At 46.7% G+C, this 15,770-nt stretch overlaps 1 protein-coding gene across 5 annotated transcripts; it reads left to right on the top strand.

Moving 5' to 3' along the window:
• The first annotated feature begins 1,592 nt into the window (after positions 1-1,592).
• LOC109770776 (uncharacterized) lies at positions 1,593-11,991 on the top strand. Of its 5 annotated transcripts, none has more exons than XM_040399426.3 (13): positions 1,593-1,819; positions 1,997-2,193; positions 2,308-2,384; positions 2,544-2,703; positions 7,944-7,968; positions 8,106-8,195; positions 8,317-8,488; positions 8,992-9,065; positions 10,044-10,113; positions 10,483-10,554; positions 10,902-11,038; positions 11,198-11,271; positions 11,586-11,991. In XM_040399426.3, the coding sequence occupies exons 2-13, from the start codon at positions 2,025-2,027 to the stop codon at positions 11,723-11,725; spliced, it is 1,260 nt and encodes a 419-aa protein (XP_040255360.1). In that variant the 5' UTR covers positions 1,593-1,819; positions 1,997-2,024; the 3' UTR covers positions 11,726-11,991. The 5 variants fall into 5 exon arrangements, with proteins under 5 accessions (XP_040255360.1, XP_040255358.1, XP_040255361.1 ...); XM_040399424.3 differs by having other exon boundaries at positions 1,946-2,193; XM_040399427.3 differs by having other exon boundaries at positions 1,941-2,193.
• The last annotated feature ends 3,779 nt before the right edge of the window (positions 11,992-15,770 follow it).

Below are 15,770 nucleotides of genomic sequence, written 5' to 3'. Positions count from 1 at the left end.
TTATCATAAATAAGGAAATATAAAATAACAACTTTATTATTGCCTCTATGTCATATTTCCTTCAAGTGCAATCTTCTGTTTGCTGGGAGTGTGGTGGTTCTGCTGGTATGTGCCATTCTATGGAGGCCACTATTGTTCTGGTGCGGCGTGGGTTGGCTTGTCGGATGTACCTGGGGAGTAAATTGCAGGAAACCACCACTTTGAAGGCTAGATTTGTAGAAAACACTACGTTAGATGTTTTCGACAGAAAACACCACGTCTTGCATAATCTTTTTGTAAAATGCACTGATCGGCGGATTTGGCTCGATTGAGCATGTTTATCACAGATTGGGCCCGCTAGTCAGGCTGACGTGGCACCGCCTAAGTAACGGCGATGTTGAGTAATGTTATCATCATGGGTGACCCTGTGGGGTCCACCTGTCATTGAAAGAAAAAAGAAAGAAAAAATCTAGTGCTCGTCAACCTCCCGCCGCTGGACCAATTCGTCCAGATCCGTTGTTGCTCGCCGCGTCCACCGAGCCCGCGCCCGCTGCAGTCCACGAAGGAGCAGATGCGTGAGCTGCAGCCTCCGCTCCTCCCGACGATGCAGACGCACGAACTTGATGGGGGGATAGCAGGCCGAGCGAGGCTGAGCCTCTCCTGGCAATGGTGGAGAAGGAGGAGCTATGGGGGAGGGGTAGTGAGACGGAAAGGAATGCGAGCAGCTGGTTGCGGTTGATGCCGACGGTGGTGCCAGCGGCGGCGGGAGAGATAGATATGCGGGACTGTGAGAGAGAATGAGAAGAGAGAGAGAGAGAGACCGAACCCTATTGTCTCCCCTGATTGGGGATGGAGCAGCAAATAGATGTAAGGCATGTGGCACTGGGCCATGGAAATACCACTGGTGCCCTCGGCGGGCCATGGAAATTACATGCGATGACACGTGATATTTTCGCTAAAGGGCGCACTATTCATTGCTACAACGTCGTTTTTTGATCCAATGGCCGAGCTCTTCCACGCGCGAGATCCAACGGCCGAAAACGCATTAGGCAACCGAAACGGATGGCCGGATTCATCTAATCTCTGTGGGCGTGCGGGAGCTCCCATGATTCTTGTTTCTGGATAAAGGTGTGCGTATGTGTTGTGTTAAAAAAGTAGAAGAAACATCGTGGCGTTAGTGGAAACGCCTTTTATCGCTTCATCAAATCTCGAGTGCCCTCTATTGGATTGGAGTACTACCAATATTTGTTCACCAAACCTCAAGAAACTCCTAAAAGCAGCAACAACTTTCCCAAACGAGTGAACCAAAACCAAAGCACGGGAAACAAAGGCGCACGAGGTTGAGATCTTGGTTTCGTTCGGGCAACAGCTTGGCCAGCAAAACTTCCTTACGTTAGCCCCTTCTTTTGGACAAATTCTTTAGGTTAACCCTAGCTCGGGGAAAGCGCAGCCAACGCTGCCACAAATGTGATGTGAGGTCGTTTTCTTCTCCGTGCGCCGTCCGGTTTTAAACGCCATCGCCGCGCCCCAACGGTCGTCTCGGCGCAGGACGCGTGGATCGGCGCTCGCTTCTAGAAACCAAAGGGGCCCACCGCCCACGGCCGTGACGCGTGAGTGCACGGCAGCCCTGCGATCCTCCCATCGGCCGGCCCAGACCGCTCTCCTCCGACCAGAGCGGCGGGCCTGCCATGCCTGTTCCTGTTTTAAAAGTCACGTCCTGAGGGTGAGACGAGAACAGAGCAGACATCAGAGAGAGCAGAGGAAGAAAGCACCGCCAGCTCTGCATCGCCGTGGAGCGTCTCCGTCCGCCGCCGCTGCCGCCGGAGCAGTAGCACCGCCGGTGAGTCCTCCCCTCCTCCTCCTTCCTTGATTCCATCGCTTCCTCGCCATCCGAGTTCAGGTCGGCACTGGTTAAGCTGCAGTGAGCCAGTGACCTCCTAAGCGACGGCTTGTTCATTCAGCGTAGAATTCTACTGGAGAGCCTAGTGAGAAAGCATTTTCCTTTGGTCGGGAGCAGCAGCGGCATTGGGACTACCGGAGGGGATATGATCAAGATACGAGCCCCGGAGCTGTACAGAGACAGCGGCGCCTACGAGGCGAGGAAGAGGCAGTCGCTGAGGGCGCGCTACATCTACGGGCTCATCTTCTTCGCCACCAACCTGCTGGCCTGGTTCATCAGGGACTACGGGGCCAAGCTGCTCGGCGGACTGCACCGTACGTCCACCCTCCGCATTTCCTTCCAAACCTTCTGCATTTGCCATGAAAGATGGATGACACATTCTGAATTTGCTGTGCTCTGTGCTGCTGTCTGTCTGCTGTGATCTTCAGATATCCCGGTCTGTGGAGCAGGGGACTCGAAATGCTTCCGTTCTGGAGGGGTGCTTCGGGTTAGCCTGGGCTGCTTTGTATCCTTGATTGCAGTACAAGGAGACAGGGATTGTTTTGTCTTGCACCTGAATTTCCGTCCTAAGCAAAACTAAATTGCTCGTGCCGAAGACTTATGAGCAATGAGATCAATGAACTGTTTGTGTTCCTTTTGTACACTTCCTTATACCAAGCGGCAGATATTTTTCTGGGTGATGTTTGCCACAACATTTGGAACACGCAAGCTCCAGGGAGTTCGTAATTCGTGGCACTCTGGATGCTGGACCCTCAAGTTTCTGGTGTATGCCGTGTCAATCGTCACCCCGTTTATCATCCCTAACATCTTCATCCAGCTCTATGGTAAGTTTCTTTTCGGCCCATAATTGTCACTCAGTAAACGGTAGTCACTTCTCTGCTCACTGCGTGGTGTGCCACATTTTAGTTGCTGCTAAGAGTGAATGACATGGTTACCTTAATAGATGTGCATCAATGATACACTAAAAAATGTTGCCTTTCCTTCAGATGATAATCATCATATCTGCTACATTTGAGTGAATTGCAAAAAACATCGACATTGAAGGCTAGGGTTGCAGAAATCACAAGTCTCTAGTTTTGTGCCCAAAAACACTAATTCCCAGGCTAATTTTTTGCAAAAACCACAAGTCGCTCGGTTCGCTCGTTTTAAGTGGGATTATGACAGGTGGGACCCGCTTTTGTCGACGTGGCATAACTGTTCATCCCTTTGACTCGTTAGACGCCGTCAGACCCCGTGCGCGGGCCGGCTCGAGCCGGAACCCTTTTGACCGGTCCCTCCCCGCTAGCTCTTCTCCATCTCTTTCCCTCCCCCACACCCTCTCCTCTCAGACATGGCGACGGCGAGTGGCAGCGGCGACTGCGGTGGGCCTGCCGGTGGCGGAGACGACAGGCCACCGGAGGCGGATCTCTTCGGCAGCTCAAACCCCGGCGCCCCTTCGGACAGCAGCCCCAACCCCAGCCCCCAGCACTCGCTGGAGTTCACGGCGGCTAGATCTTGGGCCAGGGCCGTGAAGGCGGATCCGACGGAAAGCCACCTGTGGGGCTCGTCATTCGGCGGCGTCTAGTAAGTTAACCTCATTTGTACAGATTCTAGGGTTAGGGTTAGGATTCGGCGGCTGGATCTTGGGCTGTATGTATGTGTGGTTATTTTGATTTGCAGTGTTAAACCTAGCTTGGGTACTGAAACACTCAATTTGATTTTGGGGGAGGGGGCAGGGGAATAGCCCACTGTCATAGACTCATATATGTGTCATATTAATTTTATTTAGTTGATATGTAGCAATGTGAACTGTTAATTAGAGCAGTGCCAATACAGAACACATTAGAGTAGCTTATTTTGTTAATATGCAGTGTTAATTAGAGTACATTAGAGTATCTACATCTGTAGTTATGCATTGTTAATTAGAGCAGTGCCAATAAAGGGCAAATTAGAGTACCTTCTTTTGTAGTTATGCATTGTTAATTAGAGCAGTGCCAATAAGAGGAAAGTATAGTAGCTTCTTTTGTAGTTATGCATTGTTAATTAGAACAGTGCCAATAAGAGCAAAGTATAGTATTTTTTGTTAATATGCAGTGTTAATTATAGCATATTACTGTGAACTTTTTTATAGTAATTATGCAATGTTAATTAGAATTGTTGTTTTATCTTGTTGTCTAGTTTGGACGATGCTGTTTGGGAAGTTAGAATGCACTTCCATAAAAGAGACAACTTGGAGAGATCCCTCTGCATTTCAGACATCACATATCACAATTTGGTAGCATTAATAGAGATAGAGGGATATGGGCTGAATGATTACATTTACTTTGTGAGGGAGCCTGGTGTGGGTATTGAAGGATTGGTAGAAATTTCTGATGATGATAAGGTGGATGAAATGCTTGACCATATTGCTAATAAGGATCAGACTGTAGTGAATTTGACAGTGATTAGGGCCACTGATCCAAGACCTGCAGATTTGAATGCAGGCTATTTGTATGAGAAGGTTCCTTTGAGTCAATTAGGAGAAAAACCTGTCTATGAAGTCAATCCTTCTGGAGTTCTATTCAGATCACCTGAGAAATCAAATAAACAGAGGCAGTCAGAGCCACTTCAGTTCTTTTCCACAGCAGAGCACAAACTTAGATATTGCTATGGAGCAAGATGAGCAGGAGACACTAATGGAGCTAAAGAGGAGAACCAAGATTGAGAACTTTAGGGTGCCTCGACGTTGAAACAACCACCTAAATGAGTCTAGGGTGCCTCGACGTCGAAACAACCACCTAAATGATTCTAGGGTGCCTCGACATCAAAAAAACCACCTAAATGAGTCTAGGGTGCCTCGACGTCGAAACAACCACCTAAATGAGTCCAGGGTGCCACGACGTCGAAACAACCACCTAAATGAGTCTAGGGTGCCACGACGTTGAAAAAACCACCTAAATGATTCTAGGGTGCCTCGACGTCGAAACAACCACCTAAATGAGTCTAGGGTGCCTCGACGTCGAAAAACAACCTAAATGAGTCTAGGGTGCCTCGATGTCGAAAAACCACCTAAATGAGTCTAGGGTGCCCCGACGTCGAAAAAACCACCTAAGTGAGTATAGGGCTATTTCAGATATACAAATCAACATCAAAATTCATCACATTCAGCATATTGGGAGATCCATACATAAGCAATACATAACTAATTAGTAGCATAATCGGGGGATCCATACATGACCATTACATAACTAATATGTAGCATAACTGGGAGATCCATACATGAACATTACATAACTAATAAGTAGCATAATTTGGAGATCCATACATGACTAATAAGTAGCATACTTGGGAGACCCATATAGGACCATTACATAACTAATAAGGAGATCCAAACATGACCATGAACTCCATGACCATTACTACCCACTGTGGCTCATTCATCTAAGATTGCCTTGATCCCATTCAGCTTGGCCTTGGTCTGCTCCACAACCTTCTCAAGCTCATCAATATGGGCCTGCAACTTAGTCTTCTCTTCAGCAAGCTTCAACTTCATGTTCCTAATGACACTGGCTTGAGATACTGTCAGGTTCTTAACCATGTCATACTTCTCCTGGAGCTTGCTCTCATCAGGCTTCCTTTCCATCTGGGCCCTCCTCTCATTCTCATCCAAAAGGGCTTGAACATCTCCAACCAACTTGTCATAACTGGCCTGCAGCTTGATCTTCTCTTGTGTCAGTTTGTGAACAGCAAATGAGTTCATCAGGTTGTCCTCAGTCCTGTTTCTCTTGGACTGTTCATACATATCCCACAACTTGGACAGTGCATTCTCCATTGTAGCTGGCCAAGATGGATCAACCCATTCAACTAGTCCACAGTTTTTACCATCTTGTTAAATTACAGTGTTAAACAGCAAGATATGAGCTACATGCCAAGATGAGTTCTTTACTAATAACAAGTAGGCACTCCAACCAGTACCAACAATTAGGCAATCTAAATAATGAGTGCTTACTAACTAAAAGCAACTAGGCCAGCAGTACTTAATAACAATTTTTAATGAGTGCTTCCAACCCCATGCACATGCTTGACATATAAACAAACCTCACTTGTCCACACTGTCACATGCTGACATATTAACAAATGACCTCACTTATCCACACTGTCATATGCTCACACATAAACAAAATGAACATGCCACAACACTCTGCACAGATGCTCACATAAATACAATGACTTCACTGAGCCAATAAGCATTGGGCACATATTTAAACAGCCTAACTAACAAGCCAGATCTGCTAACTACCAAAATCAGTACTAAACAATGACCAAATGATTAGACCACAACAGCTAATTAGCAGAAATTTGACACATACCTTCATAGCACAGGCAAGGAACCTCCTGCCAGTATGGATGCCCTCGAAAGCAACAAGTCTTTCTGCTCGCTTCCGGTGTTCATGGCACAAAACAGAATCATTGCCCTCGAAATCGGAGTCATCCGTGGTAGCAGGGATCTGCACGTGCAAAGGAAAGCAAGAGATTTGGGAAGGAAACTTCAGATCTAGCTCAAGAGGAAAATCCCCAAATCCAAACCCTAACCCTATTTCTACCAACTCACCTTCACGATGCCGTCGTCTGAACCTGAGGTGGCGTACTGGTAATACCTGCCGTGCTCACCTTCACTGCTGTCATCATCCTCACTCCAGGAAACCATGGTGACACGGTGGCGGCGGCGGCGGTCGGAGATGTGGACGGGTCGACGGCGGCGAACGAGTGGGAGCAGAGAGCGCGAGCGAATGAGGGTTGGGGTGGGTGGGCCTGTAACGATTCGAGGATGGACCGGTCAAAAGGGTTCCGGCTCGAGCCAGCCCGCGCACGGGGTCTGACGGCGTCTAACGAGTCAAACGGATGAACAGTTATGCCACGTCGACAAAAGCGGGTCCCACCTGTCATAATCCCACTTAAAACGAGCGAACCGAGCGACTTGTGGTTTTTGCAAAAAAAATAGCCTGGGAATTAGTGTTTTGGGCACAAAGCTAGAGACCTTTGATTTCTGCAACCCTAGCCTTCAATGTCGATGTTTTTTGCAATTCACTCGCTACATTTCACCCAAAATAAGTTCATTTCGTTTCAGTGTACCATTGCAAAGGTGTTGTATTTGGAAACTGTAAATTTCTTACAAAGAGGGAAATAGTCAAACTTCCAATGGTACGTAGTCTTTTTTGGAACAAATTACCCAAACTATCCTCAAGGTGGAAATACAAAAAACGGGTTAAAACTTAAAAACACACTTGCATTATTTTTAGGAAGACTGAAATTCTATATGTAGATCGTTGGGTGAATAGTGAGCTTACAAATTTTGGGCAAGTAAAAGCGTCAATATGATATTTTATAAGAGAAAATAGAAGACATTCGGTGAAAAGCAACACCCTATTGCCTTTCGAATTTATTATATCAAGTCACATGTTGTTATTGTAAGGACGGTATAGTCATTTCACCATGGTCAAACCCATTAACCCTAATCAGAGACTCAAGAGTGTTATAATGATCCCATTTCACCCTTTTTTCAAACGTGTGCATGTGGTGTGCGTTTTAGGTCTGCCGCACCGGCTGTTGGTCCCGATACGTTATGCGGATGGATCGGCGATGACACCGGTTTTAGATATGGCGAGTGAGAGCACTCCACATTATCGAGTTTGTATGTGTGAGTGGTGGCTTCGGGTGGATTGATGTATCTTCTTGTCAGATCTTTATGGAATAATTAATAAAGATGGCTGCATGCATCGATTGATGCAGAGGCCGGGGGTTTAACTTCCTTTTCTAAAAAAACAAATCGCCTTTTTTCAATGGTAGTGCAGCAATTAGCATGTTTGCAGTGATACATTGGCAATTCTCCCTTTTCTCCCCGCAATATATAAGAGAGGCTATGATTTAAGTGTCAAGGCCAAACCGGCAACTTACAGATCCTTTATTTGGAAACAAAAAAAATGAAAACATGACATGAAAACCAATTTTAATTTATTCTGTAGCACTAGTTCCATTATAACTTTGCATCTGAATAACAAGCCTAAACATTAGTGGGCTGAAGAAATCTACTCCATATCCTCTGCAGGTGAAATTGCTCGAATGGGTGCCGGGTAATTTTAATGATTCTTGTTTATATTACTGAGTTTTGAGAAGTTTCAACCATTACATATTGCAATGGTTTTGAAATTTCCACTAAACTCACGTTGCATTACAGGTTATAGTTAATTTATGTTTCGTATTCCTCCAGGATATTTCTCATTCTGCAGCTTATAAGCATGCTCCACCTCATATCATGGTGCAATAAACGTTGGATGCCATATGCTGGATCAAATCAATGGTACATAATTATTTGAATACTCGGACGTTTAATTTGCTGTGTCCTGGTGTCTCCATTACTTCAACACAATGCTAAAACTATTTCAGGCCATGACAAGGATGATGTTTTGTGTGCTTTTCAGCGGCCTGTTCGGATTGTTCTTGTCAACTGTCTCCTTCATTGCCTCATTTGCCGGAATCCTCGTGCTATATATTCTGTACGTTCCAAACTCATCATGTATGTTCAACATCTTCACTATTATATGGACGGCAGTCCTCGTGAAGATAATGATGGCGGTGTCACTACACTCAAAGGTACGAGAATATTGCAGCTCCTGGCCCCAACTTAGTAATAGAGTAGTTAGTGATACAGTATTCACCGGGAACTTTTTAATTGAGATAAATGTTGTGAAAAGAGAGGATTCAGAAAAAAAAAACATTGAAGTAGTATTAAACATAATTAAGCAAATTTCAAATACATAAGTGGCGTTAGGAGCAGAAATAAGTTGAAATGATAGGTTTTGGGAAATGATCAGTTGGCACAAGAAAGAAAGGGCATATGTTCAGTTACAATAAAGAAAATGGCAAATGGTTGAAGTTACATGAACTTTGGGCCAAATGATCAGATATCTCCCCTATCACATCGCTTCCCATTCTACTTTTATACTATAACTGCAATCAGTACTGGTGCCCTATTGCTGCAGTGCTGCACCTCTATGTTTAACTGATGCCCAAAACTGTTTGTGCTCCCTTTTTGCCTTGCATTGCTTCAACCTGCATAATGTGTATGATTTTAATTTATTTTGCTTGCTAAAAAGGTTAATGAGGGTCTTCTATCTTCTGGAATAATGGGCTCATATATTGTGTTCCTTTGTTGGTCTGCACTGCACAGGTATTATCTTATCCTTAGATTTATATTCCTCGTTTGCCCTTCTACTTAGGGTCACGCTACGCGTCCGCCGACGGATAGCTAGAAAACATCCGCCACCTTGTTAGCCGTTGGATGGACGCGGGGATGTCCATCCGATTAACCCACTCACAAGCGCCACCTCCCTTTTGCAACAAGGGCGGTGTTGCGGAACAAGTCCTGCAACAGGATGCTTGTTGCAAAACGTCGGAACCGCTATTTACCTCCCTGAAACATAGTCTGTGTTGCAGATTTTTTTTTGTAACTGAGGTCTTGTTTCAGTTTTTTTTATAACTGAGTTTTGTTGAAAAAAAATTATTTTCACTTTTTTGCAACATATATTATGTTACGGGAGAAACTTCTGCAACATTGGAGTTGTTGCAGAAAATTAGAGGAGGGTCACGAGGAGTCAGGGGCACGTGTCGTACGAACCAAATATGCGTTGTGTTGCAGATTTTTTTTTTTGGACGTGCTACGCATCAGCCGGCGAATCTTTTTAAAGGATCCACCAGATCTCGTGGCTTAGTGTTGTCCTCATTTCTGAAACAGAGGGTGTGTTGCAAGTTTCCTTTTGCAACACAAGTCTTATTGCAAAAATATTTGCAACGAGGTTAGTGTTGCAAATATATTTTTTGCAGCAGAGGTCTTGTCGCATTTTTTTGCAACAGAGGTCTTGTTGCATATATTTTTTGCAACACGCGTCTTGTTGCATTTTTTTTTACGTCTTCAATTTTTTGCAACATCGGTGTTGTTGCGGAAGGTATTTTTGCAACACAGATGTTGTTGCAGAAAAATTACAGTAAAGAAGGGGGGGGGGGGGGGGGGAGGGGGGGCACGCATGGGACACGCGTCACACGCTCAAGGCGGCAGACGCGCGGTGTTGGATCAGCCGGCTGTTCACAAGCTTTTCCCTTCTACTTAACATTGCATTTACGACTCATTTTCATGAATTGCAATGTGCAGCGAACCACGAACAGGAAAGTGCTACACTGAGATGAAAATTGGCAAGGATGGTAATTGGGCTACTATAATTGTAAGTGAAAAATGTTAGTTTCTAAACTATCACCTAGTTGCAATCTTGGGAGATTATTGTAACTGAAATTGGCACCGAAATTTCTCTGTACATTTGCTTGGTCAAAATTTGTAAAGACCACCTAGTGCCTCACCTGAACTAATGAGTGGATCCTGTTTGTTCAGCTTTATTAAGGGTCTACCACGACATATCTTTGTTCGTGTAGCATTGTAGGGGGTGGTGGGGTTCGCAACATATTTCCGATAGAGTGCACTCGCAATATATGTTAAGCATGTTTACTGTTTTTTCTGAATGGGCTTGTCTTCACTTTTAGTTCGTGCTAGTAAATGCAGTCTTCATGTTCTAATTAATCACTTTGTGCTTTGCTAGAGCTTCATTATTGCGATTTGCTCCATTGTCTCGGCCACATTTTCTACGGGAATCAATAATAGATCCTTTCAAGTAAGTTTTAACTATGAGTTTTCTGCATAGTATTCAAGTTCTTTGTTGGTATACAAATGATCGTTTCTCGGCACCTTGTTTCCATGCAAACAATCAGTTGTTCCACCTGGGCTTTGCCATTTTTCTTGATTAAGTACCAATATGTGGAGCTCTTTTGATAATTGCATCAAAATTACAGTTAGGTCTGTTGGCACCTCCTTAATCAGTCGTTCCAAGAATAAGAATTACTGTCTATGCTAATTGACTCTTTTTTTCTGAAAGAGTATGTTATTTAATACTGACTGTCATGAATCTCCTCAGTGCTGTACACATTACCCACGATACTAACAAAAATGTTATATTTCCAGTTTCGAAGCGATAAGATCCAGTTGGAAGAGGATGCCCCCTACAGCTACGAGATTTTCCACATTGTGTTTGCGGTGGGGGCTATGTATTTCGCAATGCTATTCATAAGCTGGGAGCTTAACCATCCAATAACAAGAAAGTAAGACGCACTGTGCAGAAATGCACCTATCCTTGTAATTTGAAGTGACAACATGCTTTCTAATATAAGTAGTTCGGTTCTTGCCTTCAGTGGCATAATTCTGCATTGCCACCATGCATTTAGTAACATCTCTCTCACATCCTCCCATTTCTCAATCAGGTGGAGCATAGATGTTGGATGGGCAAGCACATGGGTAAAGATCATGAATGAATGGCTGGCATTTTGCATATATGGTAAGCCGCCATTTCCTGTTGTTTCCATGCAGCTGTATTAACTGAAATATTTGCTTCCGCTTCACATAACAGCTATCCCCTCTGTTTTCAGTTTCAGTACACTACAAGCTAAGTTTTAGCGTGTTTGTTCCCTCATTTCAGTCCGTGTGTAGTCCATATTGAAATATTCAAAACATATTATATTTGTGAACGGAGGGAGTAATTCTAAAGAATGTGGATCCTTTTTTTTTCTTTCAGAAACTGTCTGTCGCATTTGCAGATCCTCCAATTCATTGTGAATTATATTTACTTACTTATTTTGCATATGGTTGCAGAGGACATGGTCCGAGTTAGCATTATTGCTGCAGTAAAACTGACGTTTTGTCCTCTGCGCACTGCAGTTTGGAGACTGATCTCCCCAGCCCTGGCGAGGAAACAACCTGCCAACGATGAAGAGTCCGCCTCCACAACATAGTTTTGACAATAGCTAATTCTTCCTGACCAATTTTTTTGTAAGTCAATTCATAGCTTATGCATATATACAACAAAAAATGTTCAGGTGTATTCTGTATGTTTAGGTGTATTACAGCCACACTATACCCCGCAAAAGAAAATGCACACTAGTGTGAAGTTTTGTACAAGTACTCATACGTGTGCTGTATCAAGGCCTGTGACTCCATCCAACTGCCCCCAAAGTCAAATTCTTATTTCAATGAATGTTTAAAGAGTATATCTGTCAAATGTTCTCACCCACACCAACTACTTTTTATTGAAGAACCCACACCAACCACTGAAAATTAGAGAACTTTTCAAATGCTTGAATGGGTCTTGCTCAGGCCGAATTACTCCATGGGCTCCTTGTGCGAAACGAGAGCCCATCTCAAGATCTTCCATCAAGAGCTCTGGCAGTGTCTTGCAAGGCATGCAAAGCATCGGGTAGAAAAGAGAAGAAAATCAGCGAGTTCCAGTCTCAATCGCCTGAAAATCCAAATGCAAAGCCGGTTTGCGCGTCCGCCTCCGAGCCGCTGTCCCGTCACCGCACGCCCTAGTTTCCACCACTATGCCCGTTGCTGTCGATCCAGATCCCGATCCAAAAAAGGTGGAAGAATCGCATCGGTTCATTAACCAGATGGCACGTTTCTCTTCACTTGTCTTCTCTTGCGTAAACGTCTCGAGATGGGATGAGATGGCAGTACCCATCATGGATCGTTAGTCCAGAAGGATCGCAGATAATGGGCGGCTCGGACTGGCGTGAAGCAAGCAACAACACAATAGTTCTTGACTTGCCAGTACCATATTCCAGTGTGCCATTTCAAAGCTCACATCAAAAATATTCACTGCGTCACCGCCTACGTCGTAGTACAAGTACTAGTACTGGCCAATTAACTAGTCCTAGCTCGGAGACGGCGGCCCGATCAGCCGGCTGCGCCGGGACGCGTGGCGGTGGCTATTCTATGGACTATCGAGATCTGTTCAAGCAGCGCCTTAAACTACGGTGGCATGCGTGCTTCAGAGTCTCAATAGATCTGCACTGCCCGCATGTGCGGACACAGGCATACAGCTAGCTAGCATTCAGCACATGCAGTGTCTCTCAAGCAAGACCTCGAGCGTGGCGTTCGTTTTTCTTTCTTTCCTTGGCTTGTACTAGTGTACTGAAACTGAATGATGTATGCAGTTTCAGGGTGGCTGATGCAAGCAGCTTTGGCCGTTTGGTTATCTGATGAATTCAAAGATTTATTATATACGTACAAGAAATGATGCCAAGCGTTCCAGGAAGCTGTCGTGCATCTTCAGAGCGATATAATGTGGCTTCCTGCATTTCTTATTCCCGACTGCCATCCTACCTCATCTAATCTTCTCTGAAACAAGTGCATTGTTATCTTGACTATACCTATCTCGACCGACTATCCTATCACCACCGAGCCGCCCCTCCTCCTCCTCCCTCCCAACCCTAGCTGCCCCTCCTCCTTCCTAGCCGTCCCTCCTCCTCTTCCCTTCCTCGCCGCCGCCTGAGGCAGCCGCCGGGCAAGCCCGGGGCGCCAAGGATGGTGGCGGCGGGGCCTCGGTTGCCCTGCCTCTGCATGGGGAATCCCGGATCTGGAGCGGCGGCTTCATTGGCAAGGCACGGCCGGCTAGCAGCCGTGCGGGCGGCGGATCTAGCGTCCCGGCCGCGCGGGCGACGGGATCCGATGGTCGTTGGCGGCCGGCGGCGGTTTCTGCGGTGACCGGTGCGCGCGATCTGGCGCCTCCCCTCCTCCCCTGTTTGGCGTGCGGGCCAACCTCGTCGGGCCGCGCTTCCTTGGGTCGTCGGTTCTGTACAGAAGGCGCTGCTGGTGGCGGGGATCTAGTTCGGGAGAAATCCCTGGTCAGCCATGGCCGGCCGCGTCGACGGCGACGCCTGAGGGCGCCGTTCCCCTCCTTGGAGGCGTCGGTATGGACTGATCCCCTCACTTCCCCTTCCCCTAGGTCTCCCGGGCGAAAACCCTAACTTTGTTGGGCGGCGACGGCGCTCACGGCGCCGTTCCCTTCTTGAAGGCGCCGCTTTGGGAACCTTGGGGCTGGGTGGCGCTTGTGGGTGGTGGGCGACGGCAGTGGTGCGGCCCTGTCCGAGCATGGATCTGCGTCCGTTGCTTGGAGATGGACTCACGTAGGTGGAGGTCGTCGTTTGGCGTCATGGTGGCGTCGATGGCGGAGGCACCTACCAAGGTTGGCACCTCAATCTGCTCTGAAGATGGACTAGTGGAAGATGGCGGCGACGACACATGTGAGTGCGTCAGACCGGTTTGTGCCCCGGACCCGGTATGTGGCTCGGTCGGGGCCTCTGACTTTAGATGTTAGGCTTAGGTGAGAGGTCTGGATATTTGGCCCAGCTTGCACCCCTTCATCATATGGATTGGAGTAGCGGCAGATGTTGCCAAGATGGCGGATTCAGGCATATTGTTGTACTACTTTGTAAGGTCCTCGAGAATAATCAATAAAATGGCCGTATGCATCTCCCAGATGCAGAGACCGGGGGTCATCCTCCTTTTCTAAAAAAATCCTATCACCACCTCTACATTCTTTTTTTCCTCTTACCGTTATATATTTGTTTATTTACGAGATTTGTTTGACTGTTTCTTCAGCTGTATAGGATCCTAGATCCCATCCCTCCCCTCTGCCACCCCCCGCGCAGGCGACCAAGGGGCCCCAACCTTAGCCGTCGGGCTATCCCCATCCTATCCCTCCCCTCCGCCGCCGCTGGAGAAAGCCGCCGAGCTAAGCCCGGGCGGCCGACGGCGGTGGCGGAGGAGCCTCTCCTTCTCGTGCGCGAGGGTGGCACGGGGAACCCGGACGAGCGGAAGTGTGCCCCCAGATCCGAGCCTCCGCGACGGTGGCTCACTAACGGCGTCCTCCTTCTGCGCGAGTCCATCTTCGCGCATCGGACACCGAGTCTCCACTGCGCCACGCCGCCGAGATCCGTCGCCATCAATGAGTACCTAGATGTTAACAGAGGCCTAGCAAGGTCAGTATGTTAGTTTCTGCTCTGAAGATGTATTGATGGAAGACGGCGGTGATGACACATGAGAGTGCGTCGGACCGGTTTGTACCCCAAACCCAGTATGTGGCTCGGTTGGGGCCTCCGGCTTTAGATGTTTTTTTTACGGGACCGGTTTTAGATGTTAGGCTTTGGTGCGATGTCTGTTTGGTATTAGGCTCGTACTATTGGCAGCCCCTCATCAAGTGGTTAAGAATAACGACAATTGTTGCTAAGATGGTGGCTTCGAACAAACTGATGTTCTACTTTATAAGATCTTTGTGAATAATTAATAAAATAGCTATATGTATCGTCTAGATGCAGAGGCCGGGGTAACCCTCCTTTCCTAAAAAAAAAAGAGCTGTCTAGGATCCTGACACTATCAACGCTCCTGCAGCACTTAACAAGGACGATTTAATCAAAACGTGTCGTACAGATGGGAGGTACAGTGCCACTCTTTTTTTCTTTTTTTTTGCGGGTGAGTGCCACTCCATGTTAGTACCATACAGTGTTAAGCTCAGCTATATGAAAATTCAAAAAGTTCAGCCACATGTTAGATCACAGATGCCACCGGGGCGAAATGAACCACCGAACTCATCATCGCAAGTGGTGGCAGCACAAGCCACCATATGTACTAGTACGTCCGAAAGAAAGAACCCTTTGCCGGGACATCGTGTCCCATCTGAAATGCCACCACTTCAGCGATTGCCGCAAATCAGAATCATTACACGAGCGTTCAAACAAAAGAATCATTACGGGACAGCGCTGCCATTTGACAAGATGAGTAGCAAATGGGAGCAATAAAAAGCAGAAGGCGAGAGGACAAACGCATGACAAGATCATCGTGTCGCCTCCTTCGACCACCACGTCGCCGGCCGGCCGGCGAGGATTCTGGTGTCCCCGGTTGGTTCTTGCACTGCCTCAAACACGCACGAGCTACCCAGCTTCGTCAATCTTTTGTTGCAGGTTTAGCCTTGCTAATGGTGGTTCTAGAGCCTCAGTGTGG

The sequence above is a fragment of the Aegilops tauschii genome, chromosome 2 (genome assembly GCF_002575655.3).
Source record: "Aegilops tauschii subsp. strangulata cultivar AL8/78 chromosome 2, Aet v6.0, whole genome shotgun sequence".
Lineage (NCBI taxonomy): Eukaryota > Viridiplantae > Streptophyta > Magnoliopsida > Poales > Poaceae > Aegilops > Aegilops tauschii.
Note: the sequence above shows the minus strand (reverse complement) of the source record. Positions and strands in the feature narration are given on the sequence as shown.